Source organism: Stegostoma tigrinum, chromosome 14 (assembly GCF_030684315.1).
Source record: "Stegostoma tigrinum isolate sSteTig4 chromosome 14, sSteTig4.hap1, whole genome shotgun sequence".
NCBI lineage: Eukaryota > Metazoa > Chordata > Chondrichthyes > Orectolobiformes > Stegostomatidae > Stegostoma > Stegostoma tigrinum.
Genome location: NC_081367.1, coordinates 58,116,159 through 58,132,033, shown reverse-complemented (window position 1 = coordinate 58,132,033; position 15,875 = coordinate 58,116,159). Strand labels below are relative to the sequence as shown.

Here is a 15,875-nt window from a genome sequence, read left to right as displayed (position 1 = left end):
TAACTGGAATGCATCATCAGCCCCTGTAATGCTATTTTAATTTAATGTGACTTTGGTTAAGGGGTAAATATTTTCCAAGGCACTGGTAAAACAGTGCTCTGAGATCTTTTTGTTTCACCTGTGGAGGATAAACAGGACCTTATCCAGGGCACCTCAACAGTGCAGCTTTCCCTCAGCACTGGCATCATGACTATTAGCTCGGAGTAGCCTATGATCCGCTTCACAAAAGCTCAGATATACAAACTATTACATTCCTACTTGAAAGAGATTTTCTGAATTATAATGGGTGTTGAGGGCAAAATGTATCAATTTGCAGAGATACTAAATTAAGGGTAATAGTGAATTGTGAGGATGATGCTGAGCAATTTCAGACTGACATTGACCGGTCGGTGAAAGTCAATGCAGAGAAATGTGAGGTGATGCATGTTGGTCGAAAAATCATGGAGAGTACAGGCTCAATGGTACAACTTTGAGTGGTGTTCAGGAGCAGAGGAACCTCGGGTTCATGTGTATAATTCTCTGAACATGGCCAGGCAAGTTGCAACAGTTGAAGGCTTTAGAGGATCCTGAGTTTATATCTAGAGGCATAGAGTATAAAACCAAGGAAGTGATACTACACCTCTACAAGTCAATGGTCAGAACACATTTGGAGTATTGTCTTCAGTTCTGCACACCTTATTTAAAGAAGGATGTTAAAGCCCTGGAGAAAGTTCAGAGGAGATTTACTAGAATGACCCTAGGCAGAGGGATTTCAGATGCAAGGAAATATGAGAGATATTGGGCTTATTCTTCTTGGAGCAGAGAAGATTAAAAGGTGACCTTACTGAAATGTTCAAAATTATTAACAATTTTGACAGGGTCAAGAAGGATATTCTGATTTCAGTGGATGCTATGTTAGTAACTAAAGGTTACAATTTCAAGATTGTCAAGAGAGCTAGGAGTGAGATGAGGAGAAATGTTTCACTCAAAACGTTAGGATTTGGAATGGGAGAGTGGTGGAGGCAGCTTCTGTACAAGGTTTCAGAACAGAGCCGAACATATATTTGAAAGTAATGAATTTAGCAGGCTATGGAGATAGGGCTGGAGAATGTGGCTAGCTGGGTAGCTCTTCCAGGAGATGGGACAGACACAATGGGTTGAATGACCTGTTTCTGTGCTGTACACTTCAACAGTTCTATGACTTTCAGTAAAAACTACAGCTGAACGATTTAGCAATGTGGAACTGTTTGTGCTCTCTCTGTATGTAAACATGGGTTGCCTGAGGGCAAAGTTTATTTGTGCAAGGCAGTATCAAGCACAAATACAGTAGGAGAGAAATTAAGTCTTGAAACAACTGCTGGCTGGAATTCAGCTTAACTTTTGACGGTTTGTAAATCTATAATCACATACCTTGGGGTCAATGGAGCATGGGAACAAGGGAAGGCCATTCAATGCTTGACACTATTCTACTAATTCCAGCATGGCAGATGTACACCTGAACGCCATTTATTTTCCTTTATTCCATATCTTTTGATATCCCTGTCTACAAAAGCCAAGTGAATCTTTACAAAATGCTCAGTTGAACCACCAGACACGGGTTTTTGAGAGCGTGCACTGCGGATTCCTGTTACACAATATGTGAAGAAGTGCTTCCTGACTTCATCCTGTGTTTGGGTTTTAAGATTAATCTTAGTATTTCTCCTCCCAACCCCATTTTGGATTTCACCACCAAACACAGAAATTAGGAGCAAAATGGGCCCTTCAAGCCTGCTGCACCATGCAATGTGACCATGTCACATCCTCTACATCAATGTCATATTCGTGTTTTCTGCATACCCCTTGCTGCCTTCAAAAACTAAACATACATCTATCTCTTTCTTGCATATACTCGGTGACCTGGTCTCGCTATTGCAAATTTCATAGTTTGACCACCTTCTGAGTGAAGTTTCCTCTTCCCAGTGCAAATAGCCTATCCTGTATCCTGAAAATGTGACTCCTCATTTTAGACTCCTCAACCAGGGAAGATATCCTCTCTGCAACTTGTCTGTCCTGTCCTTTTGGGAGTTTTGCTCTATCAAATCAATCAAATACTTAAATCACCTAAAATGCCCAAACTATCTCTTATCACCGTGGGGCGGCACGCTGGCTCAGTGGTTAGCACTGCAGCCTCACAGCTCCAGGAACCCGGGTTCGATTCCAACCTCGGGTAACTGTCTGTGCGGAGTTTGCACATTCTCCCTGTGTCTGCATGGGTTTTCTCCGGGTGCTCCGGTTTCCTCCCACAGTCCAATGATGTGCAGGCTAGGTGGATTGGCCATGTTAAATTGCCCGTAGAGTTCAGGAGAGTGTGTGTTATAGGGGGATGGGTCAGGGTGGGATGCTGCAAAGGGCAGGATGGACTTATTGGGCCAAAAGGCCTGTTTCCACACTGTAGGGAATCTAATCTAATCTTAACCTTCCGTACTCAAGCAAATACAACATTATGAAGCATTTCCTCCTGGTTTAACCCTTTCAAACCCTTGGCCTTGTTCCCTGCAGCGGTGGTATTCAAGCAGTGCATAGCGACAGGGTAAGAAGTGGGATGGGAAATTTCGGGGAAGCAGCAGCATGTTACCTGGGCATCGAGGCTGTCTCATGTTTCTGATCCCTTCAGGAGGCTCGGTGCCTATTGAAAACGGTGGCTGCTGTTGCCAGGTGCCCCCAGAAACTGCTTGTGTTCCTGCAGTGACATCCCATGCTGTCTCACTATCTCCCATGTCATTCAGAGGCTGTGAAAATCCTACCCAATCAACTAGTGTTGGAGCTGTTAATAATTTATGTATCTGCATCAGATATCTGCTTTACATGCATGGATGTGCTGTGGAACTGTTTGTCTCATTAAAGTGTGCCCTGTCTCCCCGTGTCTGCGTGGGTTTCCTCCGGATGCTCCAGTTTCCTCCCACAGTCCAAAGATGTGCAGGTTAGGTGGATCGGCCATGCTAAATTGCCCGCAGTGTTGATGGATCTTAGGTGGGTTTTAGTGTAATGGTCTGGGTGGGATGCTCTGAGGGTCGGTGTGGTCTTGTTGGGCCAAAGAGCCTGCTTCCACATGGTTGGGATTCTATGGGATCTGTGAGAATCCCTCAGCTGCATTATACTCCTTTCTACATGAGCAGAGGTGAGACCCCAGTTAGTAGCCACCACGTAATCAGACAAATATGCAAGGGGCAGAACGCATTGCCTCTTGAATCCATTGAAATTGTGAGGATTGATGGATGTAAGGTGTGACTTGTTCCCTGCACGAGCTAGACTGGCAGGACACAGGCAATGGGAAGAGATTGTCAGATACAGAGTGCCCTGCTTCATTTTGCCTCTTTTATCATGCTTCATTCCAGATACAGGAGACATTCTCAAAAAGCAACATGGCCTGCCTGATGGACGACATTGTCAATCTTCACACTGACACCATGGTGAATGAAGAATTCTCTGACTTTCCTCATAGTGAGAAAACAGGACACAGTGAGGAGCTGTGCCGGCAGTTCCGAGCTCAAATTCGTCAGTTGATAGAAAAGGTACAACATCATCAATTACCATTTGTGTAGTGTGTTAAATGCAGAAAACTCTCCCAATTGGCATTATGGGACTGTAATCAAACAAAAAGAGCAAGAGCTTTGGACAGCTGACCAAACGCTTGTTCAGAGAGGTTTAAGAAACATTTTAACAACAGAGTGAAAGCGGCAAAGAACTTTATTTGGAAACATATAATTTTTAAAAACTTAACTTGGTTGTTAAATTCTTTTACAGATGGCCTCCAAGCGATATGAACAGGACATGTCTATCATTGTAAAAGGTAAATATGTTTTGCTTCTCTTCTCTAAAAAATGATTTTTAAAATAGTCTTTTTTGATTTTCTTCTGTTTTGATGTGTGAGTTTGGAAGTAAATTTCTTTTGTCAGTACAGAGCTTACACTCTATGTATTGAAAAAATTCTACACCTGTGGTCAGTCTCTTACATGTGTGTGTATGTCATGCACAGCTCAGTAGAAAATGTTCTTATCTCTGAGTTCTTGAAGATAATGTCTTCAAGACCCATTCCAGAATCTTGAGTATGCAGTATAGGCTGGCAGACAATTCCAACAGATCTCCAAATGAGTGCTGTACTGCAGGAGGTACCATCTTTTAGATAAGACATTAAAACAATTCCTGCTTTCACTGTCAGGTGGAGGGAGAAAGACCCCAAGGTGTTGTTGTGAAGAAGAGCAATGGCGTTCTCTCAGGTGTCCTGGTCAATAGTTATACCTTAACCAATGTCATTTAAAACATATTCTTTGGTTATTAGCACAGACTTACACAACACAGAAGGGGGTCATTTATTGTGGCACTATTTCAACCACCTGTATTACTGTAGGTCACTGCATATATATCAGTGCGATGTATAAGGTGACTACATTTTTCAGACTCACATACCCAGTGCACAAGTTACCCCTTACTCAGCTGCGATGTTCTGTACTTGAACTAGAATCAGCACCAATGTGTCACCCTACAAGTGGATGTTTTAAATACCGGTATTTTCTAACTGGGCACAAGGAGTCAAGGCAGCGATACAGGCTATGTTGAGAAAGTAAACATGAGAGTTGAAGGCATGTTGACAAGTGCCAGAGATCACAGCAGGTCAGACAGCATCCATTGAAAGAGAGCAAGCTAACGTTTTGAGAATAGATGACTCTTCATCAGAGCTGAAGTGAAGTGTGGAGGAGGAAGCATTTTTGCTATAGTTGGGGGTGTGGTATGGGGGTGCAATCCTGACCAACCTTGGCCAGTTTGCAGTAACCCTTTTTATTTACCATTACGTGGTGAGATAAACAAAGGGGACAAGAGTCGGGCAAGGTCCAACACAACTTTATCGAATAGTTTATTGAAGAAAAGCAATACTTATCAGACTCTACTATTGTACTTCAAATAAACTCTGTCAAAACTCTGTCCGTTTCTTCATAAGACCATTCAGTAAGCAGTTTCAAATCTACAGTAACTATCGATTTCTGCCATGACTTTCCCAGGTTTCACTACAGCCTATCCACGGGTCCCCACCAGTGTATCTGAACTGTCTGTCTGAAAAGATTCTAGTCTAGGGTTGGTCCTGGTCTTCAGACCATCTCATTGAGGTGATCTGCCCAGACACATTGTTGAGGAAAGTGCAAAAGCAGAGCAAGCAGTGGCCTGTGTCCAATATTAGCATTGGGAGGGGGCAGAATGATCCAATGAGGTGACTACTTTCCATATTAGAGGCCACAGAAACTGGTTTTGAACCTTTAGCTGTCAAGTGCTGTCCTTGTTACCCTGTGCCTCTGGCCTCTTACCATGCTGGGTGCCACCAAGTCTACATAGCATTCTTCTAACAGAGCAGCTTCACTGGAGGTGGAAGCACATATCACCACCATTCTGCCTCCACTGCTCTTTATCTGCAACTCCCCCAGCCCCACATCCAGTCCTGAAGAAGGGTAATACCCAAAACGTTGACTGCTCCTTTCCTGCAGATCCTGCCTGGCCAACTGTGCTCTTCCAGCCTCCCGTTTGTCTAACTTGGAAACAACAGTATGTTCTGAAACAATATGGCCATTAGCACATGGCTAGGCAGTTCCAGGCCTGTCTGTTTTTGATGATTGCCCAAGCCCTGACTGTGTGAATACTGTCTGTTCCAGCCCTGTAGTTTGCAAATTGCGGAGCCTGGCAAGATTTAAGCTTGGCTTTCACATTTTGAGGTTTTATCAACGCTCAGGGAAACGCTTAGAGAAAGTATTCTCTAACAGTTGTAGAGGTCATGGGCCAGTGACCAGGCACACCCACACAGAGCAGATCCTGTGAAAAACAGCAAAGGTGACAACCATCCATGCCCATAGTTGTGGCTAACTTATGAATTCGGTTTATAAATCAACTCCTGTTGTGGGAGGAATTTCTCAAGGCTTTAATTTTCTCTGCTATAACTTCAGTTTCTCCAGCTTTTCTGTATAATCAAATCCCTGGTTCTATTGTATTTGATCTCTTCAGCATTCCATCTGAGATTATAAAATATAGGATTTGGCAGAAGCCATCAAGCCCTGAAAAATATTTTGTGTTCTATTTTTCCTTCTGAAGTGGACAACTCCATATTTCACCACATTCTACTTGATCTAACATGTTCCCATCCACTCATTGAAGCTGCTTGGGTCCCTTGGCAGTCTTCCTGTACATCCTGTATTGTCAACAAACATGGTTATGTTACACCTACTTCCCGTCATCCAAGTTACTGTCCATTAGCCAATCCTCAATCTTTGATGATACTTTGACATCCTTCTTCAGGCCAGCGTTTTATAAATGTTTACTTTTATAACTTCTCTGCTTTCATGCTGTGTGCCTGTCTTTGTAAAACCAACAAGCTCATCCATATGACTTTTCAACAGCCTTTTCAACCTGCCCTGTCAAAGATTTGTCAGTCATGAACCTCATAACTTTTCCTCAGAACTCCTTTAATTTATTTATTTTATATTGTGTGCTTTCATTCTTTTTACCAAAAGCCATCACATTGTGTTGCTCTGCGCTAAAATTCATCTGCCACATATATATCCATTTTGTTTTTAATATGTGTTCATATGATGCAGATGTCATGACCTGTGCCAGCAATTATTGTCCATGTGTTCCTCATATCAACCCCTAGGGAACACAAGGATGTACCTACATTCTGTGTGAAAACCAGCTGTTCACCATTGCTTCCTCCTTTCTTTCTGTCTTTGGCTAATTTTGTAAGCATTCCTCATTGATCTCAAGCGCTTTAATTTTGCTGACAAGCTACTTATGTTGTACTTTCCAAAAAAGGCACAGAGGGGAGGATAGAGCTAAAGTGGGAACCACATCTATCCCTGAGATAATGTGCGATCTCTTCCTCTTCTTTTAGGTGAAGTGTCTCGTTTGCTTCCATATCTGACTCAATCGCAGTCAGGCACACAGCCAACTGTCCAAAAAATCGCAGCTCACCTGACTGGAAATCATAGGAGCAAGCCAACTTCACCGGGAGGTGAGACTCTGCTAAGATTCTTCACCAGTAACCTCCCTCAGTAGCAATCCACAGCTTGCAATCTCCTTTGGTTTTGGCCACTTTGCAGATTTTAATATTAAGTTTGTTCCTGAGTCCTAAGCATCAGTGCAGATGGTGAATAACCATGGTCAAAGCAGTGATGACTGCTTTCTGCTTTTCTCCAAACTACTGAACCTTTATTCCAAATCCCTGACCATTTTTTTAGCCAGTTTGCCGCTCGCTCAGCTATTTGTTGCCTGACACCACATGCCCTAACCTTACATGTGAGTCTAAAACCCTACTGACCCTGCCTTGCATCTACTTAATGACCAAACATCCACAGCTGTCTTGGGCAGAGAATTCTAAAGATTCACAACCCTCTGATTCAAGCAATTTCTCCTCACCTCAGTCCTGAATGATCAACTCCTAATCCTGAACATTTTGGGAACTGAGGGAAACAAATGATATGGAATAAGCAGGAAAATGCTAAAGTTGTACCAAAGTTGTAATGATTGCCTGAGCAGGCTTGTGGGGCTGAATCGCAATCTCCAGCTTCTGTTATATTACTGAAATGTGAATTATAAATGTCTGTAGACTGGAGGAAGATTGGAGAAGAGTATGGGAAAGAAAACAAAAGAAAATATTTGCATATAGGCAGCATCTTTCAATACCGAGGATGTCTTATAGCATTTGCAACCAATGATTGTATATTAGGAGCATAGCATAGTCACTATTGCATGATGGAAAGTCTGACAGCCAATTTGCACATCACAAGCTCCCTGAAAGAATGACGGGGGTGAGGGCTGGTGGAAGTAGTTTTTGACTAATCTGCTTTTAAGAAGATTTTCCTCACTGAAACTCCCTCACAGCTATCTTTGGAAGTGTCAGCTGACATGACCTGCGGTCTGGGTTTCAAGCCCACAATCTCCTGCCTAACAGCTGAGAAAGTTGCTGACTGGTCTGGGGCTGACAGTTATTTATGATAGATGAAGCAATGTCTCTTCAAATAATCTTCAGGAAAATTCAGTACAAAACACAGCAAAGTTTGATATGTTGATACTACAAGCAGTACCTTCCAGAGTAAAAAAGTTTACAACAGAGATTAGCGGCTGAGTTAAGGGTTGACTTACTGGTGAGGAAATGTTTGAACCTCCAAGTAAGAACCTGCCACTTACTAGGCTGTGAGGTTTAAATTAATGTGTGCGTTCTGTAGATTAGGTTTATATTCCGAGGGTTAAGGGAACTTTAAAATAATTTGAGCATTAAGAACATTTAATGTCAAGCCAGGCCATTCAGGGAGAACTTCCTCACTTAAAGGGAAAGAGAAATCTGGGACTCCCAAGAAGATCTGCAAAATGAGAAAAATAGATTCTTTGTTGTGAGAGGGCATTAGGATTTAGATCAACTGTAATCTATAGAATGGTAGAACAGAGTTCAAGGACCATGTGACCTTCTCCTCCTCCTGTGAGTCGAATCTTTATCTTTTTTATAACTTGGGGCACTGGGACTGGTCAGAATCGTGTCAGAAGCTTAATCTTCTCTTGGCTGCCTCTGCCCCCACTTGTCCTGTTATGGATGATAGGCTGATGGTTGGGTCACTGTGAGGCCACAGCTCTAGGAAGATGGTAGTCACACTGGGAAAAATGGGCACTGCTGAGGCAGAGACGGAAACTTTGTGAGCCTCTTGAAATGAAGGGCTTGCTTGAAGCATGCTAAAAATTAAAAAAAAAGAAAATGTTTGATAGCTGTCAGGAGAATCCATTTGAACAGGATCACCCTCTGAGGCAGGATCCCATCTCTAAATCTGCCTCTGTACCCGAAAGGCCATATTGAACCTGCTCCAATGTTCAGTAACAACATGGCTGAGTTTATGTCTCAATCTCACTTTTCTGCTGGCTATCTGTGAGGTCTTGAGGAGAAGTGATAGTGGCAAGGTCATTGGGCTAGTCATCCAGAGGCCCAGCTTACAATTTAGTTCAAATCCCACCGTGGAATCTAAATTCAGACAGATAAGCTCCGGAACTGGAAATTAATCTCTATAACGGTGAGCTTGGTACAGTTTTATGGTGGCCATAAAAGATAATCTGGTTCACTCATTTTCTTTAGGGAAGGAATTCTGCTGTCCTTACCTGATCTGGCCAACATGTGGCTCCAGACACACATCAAAATAGCTCTTTCTTAGCTGTCCTCTGAAATGACAGAGCGAACCACTGTGTTCAAGATGAGTGGCAAGCTTAGGCTTTGCCAGGCGAGCCCACATCACATGAAAGAATGTATTAAAATAAAATCTGTCCATCTGTAACTATATTCAACAATCCACAAAACTCTAAATTTTAGATTCAAAACCCTTTGGAGTGAAGGAATTTCTCTTTAAGTCCTAAAAGATCAGCTCCTCATCCCAAGGCTGTGTCTCCTGTTGTTTGGGTTCCCGAGCCCCTCAGTCTCTTTGTGAAGCCCTTTCTGAGTCCTGTCTGTTTCAATGGGCTTGTCTGTCATTCGTTTGAACCCCAGACATGATGTGCTGCGTTTGCCTCTGCTGCTAGATCATGAGGCAATTTGAGCCTATGTCACTTAGGATTTTCCATGTTAATGTTGCAGATTCATTGTCAAGACGACTTCAGGGACAGAAAATACAGACGTGGGAGCCACAGCGAGGACAGGCATTTCTGCATAGTGTGGAATACAAAGATGGAGAGCTGATTATCCTGCAAACTGGACTGTATTATATCTATGCACAGACGTATTTTCGATATCGTGAAATCGCGGGAGATGGAGACTCCAGTCCCCTTTCTGGGGACACTCAGATGATCCAGTATATTTACAAAAATACAGCCTACCCTGACCCCATCCTCTTAATGAAAAACACCAGGACGACATGCTGGGCTAAGAACAGGGAATTTGAGTTGCATTCCATTTACCAGGGCGGCCTGTTTGAACTCAAATACCTTGACAGAATATTTGTGACTGTCAGCAACATCAGCTGGATTGACATGGCTGATGGATCCAGCTTCTTTGGAGCATTCCTCGCCAGTTAGACATGCGGGGAAGGAGGAACATAAAAGCCGAAAGTATTTTGAATCCCATTGGATTCATTCCTGATCTCGGTCACGACAGATCTCGCAGGAGCTTGAGGGAGACTGGATTGTGGAGTCAGTCCCCATTCTTCCATGGGCTCTGGGCTCGTGCCTGACTGTTGCTGCTGGCTGTGGAAGTCCAGTAGTCAGTGGGGTTGAGCAGCCAAGACCCAGATTTCAAAGGGAACATTGGGCCCACAACATTGCAGTACCCTCCCATTAGCACAGCATTGGCTATCTCTTTCAGAACTACAGCAAAGATGTAGTGACAGGCAATAGGACTCATAAGGTTAAGGATGTCAGCAGACCAGAGGAAGCTGCATCTAACCTGTGCCCATCCTTCACCCGGGACTGCTTACTGTTACCACCGAGATGTCAATGTGATCTGTCAACCTGTACCCAATACACGCATTTGTCATTGTGACAAATGGGTCATTTCATGAGCTTGTGAGCCATAGGTGGGCTCATGTGCACATGAAGTGACCCCTGGCCCGCCCTAAAGTGACACCCCCCACCCCCCACCACCTCACTCCTGTGCTTTTTAACATGAAGGTGAGAGCAGGTTTTGGAATCCTTACAGCCCAGTTCCCAGAAAGTGATGGACTCAAATCAGGAATGCTGCTCAAAAATTTATCTTAAGCAACAGCCTGAGTGGGACTGAGAACACCAGAAGTGAAAGGGACACCATTATCACTGGCATTACTAACTGCTGTTTTCAGACTGCTCAGGAGCATGACTGATGTAAGGTGCAGTCCAAGTGTGTAAGGGTTGTGAGACAACAAGGTGTAGAGCTGGATGAACACAGCAAGCCAAACAGCATCAGAGGAGCAGAAAGGCTGGCGTTTCGGGCCTAGACCCTTCTTCAGAAATGGGGGAGGGGAAGGGGGGTTCTGAAATAAATAGGGAGAGAGGGGGAGGCGGACAGAAGATGGACAGAGGAGAAATAGGCGGAGAGGAGACAGACCAGTCAAAGATGTAGAGATGGAGCCAGTAAAGGTGAGTGTAGGTGGGGAGTTAGGGAGGAGATAGGTCTGTCAAGGAAGAATGAACAGGTCAAGGGGGCGGGATGAGGTTAGTAGGTAGGAGATGGAGGTGCGGCTTGAGGTGGGAGGAGGGGATAGGTGAGAGGAAGGACAGTTTAGGGAGGCGGGATGAGCTGGGCTGGTTTTGGGATGCGGTAGAGGGAGGGGAGATTTTGAAGCTTGTGAAGTCCACGTTGATACGTTTGGGCTGTAGGGTTCCCAAGCAGAATATGAGTTGCTGTTCCTGCAACCTTCGGGTAGCATCGTTGTGGCACTGCAGGAGGCCCAGGATAGACATGTCATCTGGGGAATGGGAGGGGGAGTTGAAATGGTTTGCGACTGGGAGGTGCAGTTGTTCAGTGCGAACTGAGCGTAGGTGTTCTGCAAAGCAGTCCCCAAGCCTCCGCTTGGTTTCCCCGATGTAACGGGAACAGCGGATGCTCTATACGCGTATATTCAGAACCCACTTCCCCCCCTCCCCCATTCCTGAAGAAGGGTCTAGGCCCAAAACGTCAACCTTCCTGTTCCTCTGATGCTGGTTGGCCTGCTGTGTTCATCCAGCTCTACACTTTGTTATCTCAGATTCTCCAGCATCTGCAGTTCCTACTATCTGTGTAAGGGTTGTGTTATTAAAAGTGTGTGAGGAGCCTTTTGGATTCAGTGCGCACTTTCAACTAATGAGCAAGCACGGGGAGTGAGAAAATGAACAGTGTGCAATTTTCCAGTTTTTAGATAAAAAGAAACGTCCGAAATGAAATATTTTATGTATGTACAGGAAACTTTATTTTTTTACATTCTCAACTGTCTCTTTCAATGATTGTCGAGTATTTCTGGTGCCATTAGAACAAGCAATGCAAGGAATTCAGGCAAAGAAACAAAATTCATGAGAGAAAGTCACTAAACATCCCATCCATTTAGTCTCACTGTTTATAATTCAGAGAGTTCTGCTGAAGTGTGTAACCCTCCCTCCCCCTTGATAGATTCCCCCAGTGACATCTGGAGATTCAATCGGGAGCAGGGAAGGCAAATTCCAGTTTTCTTCCAGGGCCGTAAACAATTCAAACAAAATTAGAGCACCAAAACAAAAGTGACAACTCCAAAGCAATTGAAGATATTTACATCAAAATATTGCAACAAGGCATTTCGATGAATCTGAATGTAAGAGTGTGAGGGATTTTGAAAACTGCCCATTTGCTGGAGGGATTCAGATTGGCTTTATCTACATCCTTTATGGGACTCAGTGCCTAGGAAGGAACAATTGATTGGATTTGGCTGTTACAGTGTTGAGGAACAGAGTCCATCTGAGCGTCACTCGGAGTGTCAAGCTCAGGAACTCCTCATGCTGCTGTTTCCTCCTGCCCCACTCCTCACTTTGTATTTCCGCATTTAGCCCTTGCCTTGTGTCTGCACTTCACTACCTCCTGCACCAACCCTGCGAACCAACACTCAGAGCCCCTTATACTGGGATCAAACACACTCGCAACCAGATCTTGTTAGGATTTCATGGGAAGTGTTACATAGATGGTGCTGCTTGAATACTGTCATACAGATGTTGGCATAATCTCTTCTGTAAATTTTGATGATATATGTGTCACGTGTGAATGTTTCAAATGCAAATATGATTAAAGTTTTGTTTTAACCATCTCCTGTGTGACTGTTATTAGGACTAATTGTTTGGATTACAGGCCGATAGAACAGAGAAACTTGCCGTAGATCAATACGGTTGATAAATAAACATCTTCACCTACTTCATCAATAACTTGCCTCCATGAAATGTTAGAATTGGGATGTCCATTGATTATTGCACAGTGTTCAGCACCATTCACCATTCCACAGGTACAGTGTGTAAACCTGGGTAACATTCAGGTTTAACCTGGTAAATGGCCAGGAGTATTCGCGCCGTATTACTGCCAGACAAGCAGTACCTCCAACGGGAGAGAATCTAACCATCTCCCAATGATGGCAGTACCACTGGTGAATCACTTCCCACTTATCTGCACTGTTGTGTTTGGTTGGCTGGCTGAACTGGTTTGTTGTTCCGCAGAAGTTTCATCACCCTGCTGGGTAACATCATCAGTGCGGTCTCCAATGAAGCACCGTTATGTTTCCCCGCCTGGTTTTTAAACTCTGGAGTCTGTTGAGCTGGATTACCTCAATTCCGGTTTTCCTTCGCAATGGTGTATGTGGGGTCGAGTTCTGTGTGTTTGCTGATGGCTTTTTTCGTGGAATACCAGGCTTCTAGGAGCTCCTGTGTCTGTCTCTGCTTTGCTTGTCCCAGGATCTTGGTGTTGTCCCAATCGAATTGGTGGTTCTCCTTATCCATGTGGATAGAGATGAGTGAGTATTGGTCGTGGCATTTTTTTAAATCAACAATGTAGGTGTTACCATGGACCAGGCTGACCAGCCATATAAATGAAGCGGCTACAAGAGCACTGTGGCTCAGTGGTTAGCATGGCCACCTCACAGTGTCATGAACTCAGATTTGATGCCATCTTCAAGTGACTAGAATGTTATCTGGGTCTCTCGATTAACAGCCCAGCTGTAATACCACTAGGCCATGCCTCCCCTAAGTTAGTTTCAATTCTCTGCAATTGACGTACACACACAGATACCATTCTCTAGGATCCAAGTTCAGCTCTGAAGCCAGCATTTCTCATTCATTCCCTGCATCATTGACAAGGCCAGCAACTGTTATAATCTGTCCCTAATTACATTGGAGGAGGTGATGGTGAAATGCCTTCCTGAATTGCTGCGGTCTGTGGTGTAGGGACATTTAATGTGCTGTTAAGGAGAGAGTTCTAGAAGGTTGGCCCAGTGACACTGATATTTTGAAGAAGGGTGACTGGACCCGAAATGTAAACTCTGTTTTTCCCTTCACAGATGCTGCCAGACCTGCTGAGCTTTCCCAGCAACTTCTGTTTTGGTAACACTGAGGTCAGCTCATTACATTGAATGATGCAATGTCCCAGCAGCCAGATTGTGCAGGAGGTTCTAGAGCTGTATTAGTGCAATCTAAGAACGTTAGAAGTAATTAAAGGAAGGATGGCTATTTGCATTGCATCATGTCTGAAAGGAGAACACACATTCACAATAGACCCATTTTGATGGGGTTGCATGATGAATGAGGTTATTAGACAATTCCTGTTGAGCTCACTATCATGGCACCTGCCATCACACACAGACTGTATCTCCCACACAAGCTGTCACAGACTGACCATTGCACTGGATGTAAGTTTGCTCGCTGAGCTGGAAGGTTAGTTTTCAGACGTTTCGTTACTTTTTTTTATTTGAAAAAATATACTTTATTCGTAAGATGTACAAAAAATAAAACATATTTACACACCTACCCAGTCATGGAAGCCGCTCCGGGTTACCCGGGGGTACGTACACCAACTAAAGGAAAAAAAAATCAAAGAAGAAATCAAACAAAGCAAAGAAAACACCCCGGCAGTCGTCATCCCGCACAGTCCCAGTTGGCCCCCTGACCAGTTGGGGAAGGCGCCAGCTGGGCCCAGTTACCAGATAGGGTTCTTTTACCTATTCTGGACGAGGGGGTTCATACAGTGGTCTTTCCTCACTGTGCCTTGGCGGCAGCTGCCCCAAGCTTTAGCGCGTCCCTCAGCACGTAGTCCTGGACCTTGGAGTGCACCAGTCTGCAACACTCGGTCGGGGTCAGTTCTTTCAGCTGGCAGACCAGCAAGTTGCGGGCAGACCAAAGAGCGCCTTTCACCGCATTGATGGTCCTCCAGGCGCAGTTGATGTTGGTCTCGGTGCGCGTCCCCAGAAACAGCCCGTAGAGCACGGAGTCCCGCGTCATGGAGCTGCTCGGGACGAACCTCGACAAATACCACTGCATCCCCCTCCAGACCTCCTGCGCATAGGCACACTCCAGTAGGAGGTGATCGACAGTCTCATCCCCCCCGCAGCCACCTCGAGGGCAGCGTGCGGTGGCGCAGAGATTCTGGGCATGCATAAAGGATCTCACTGGCAGAGCCCCTCTCACCGCCAGCCAAGCAATGTCCTTGTGCTTGTTTGAAAGTTCTGGCGATGAGGCATTCTGTCAAATGACTTTGGCAGTCTGGGTGGGGAACCACGCGACGGGATCCACCCTCTCCTTTTCCCGAAGGGTCCCGAGGATACTACGTGCTGACCACTGCCTGACAGCCTTGTGGTCAAAGGTGTTTCCTTTCAAAAATTTCTCCACGAAGGACAGGTGGTACGGAACGGTCCAACTACTCGGAGCGTTCCGCGGCAACGAGGCCAGGCCCATCCTTCGCAACACCGGGGACAGGTAGAACCTCAGCAAGTAGTGACACTTGGTGTTTGCGTACTGAGGATCTACGCACAGCTTGATGCAGCCGCACACAAAGGTAGCCGTCAGGGCGAGGGTGGCGTTCGGTATGCCCTTTCCCCCATTTTCCGGGTCTTTGTACATGGTGTCCCTGCGGACCCGGTCCATCCTCGACCCCCAAATGAAGTGGAAGATGGCCCGGGTGACCGCAGCGACGCAGGTCCAGGGAATAGGCCAGCCCTGCGCCACATACAACAGTACCGAAAGCCCCTCGCACCTGACAACCAGGTTCTTACCCGCGATGGAGAGGGACCGGAGCGTCCACCTGCCCAGCTTCTGCTTCAGTTTGGTGATAAGCTCCTCCCAAGACTTAGTGCACGCCCCAGCTCTACCAAACCAAACACCCAGCACCTTCAGGTAGTCTGTCCTGACGGTGAAGGGGATGGAGGAGCGGTTGTCCCAGTTCCCGAAGAACATGGCCT

General features: G+C 45.1%; 1 protein-coding gene across 2 annotated transcripts in view; it reads left to right on the top strand.

Annotated features, from left to right (window-relative positions):
* The window catches only part of LOC125457665 (tumor necrosis factor ligand superfamily member 10-like), a 36,677-nt gene extending 23,931 nt beyond the window's left edge, over positions 1 to 12,746 (top strand). The window contains exons 2-5 of one of the 2 annotated variants that reach the window (XM_048542210.2): positions 3,354 to 3,530; positions 3,763 to 3,808; positions 6,887 to 7,006; positions 9,605 to 12,746. In XM_048542210.2, coding sequence (XP_048398167.1) covers positions 3,354 to 3,530; positions 3,763 to 3,808; positions 6,887 to 7,006; positions 9,605 to 10,041 — 780 coding nt within the window. In that variant the 3' untranslated portion in view covers positions 10,042 to 12,746. The remainder of the gene's footprint in view (positions 1 to 3,353; positions 3,531 to 3,762; positions 3,809 to 6,886; positions 7,007 to 9,604) is intronic. The other variant, XM_048542211.2, reaches the window with a different exon arrangement.
* The last annotated feature ends 3,129 nt before the right edge of the window (positions 12,747 to 15,875 follow it).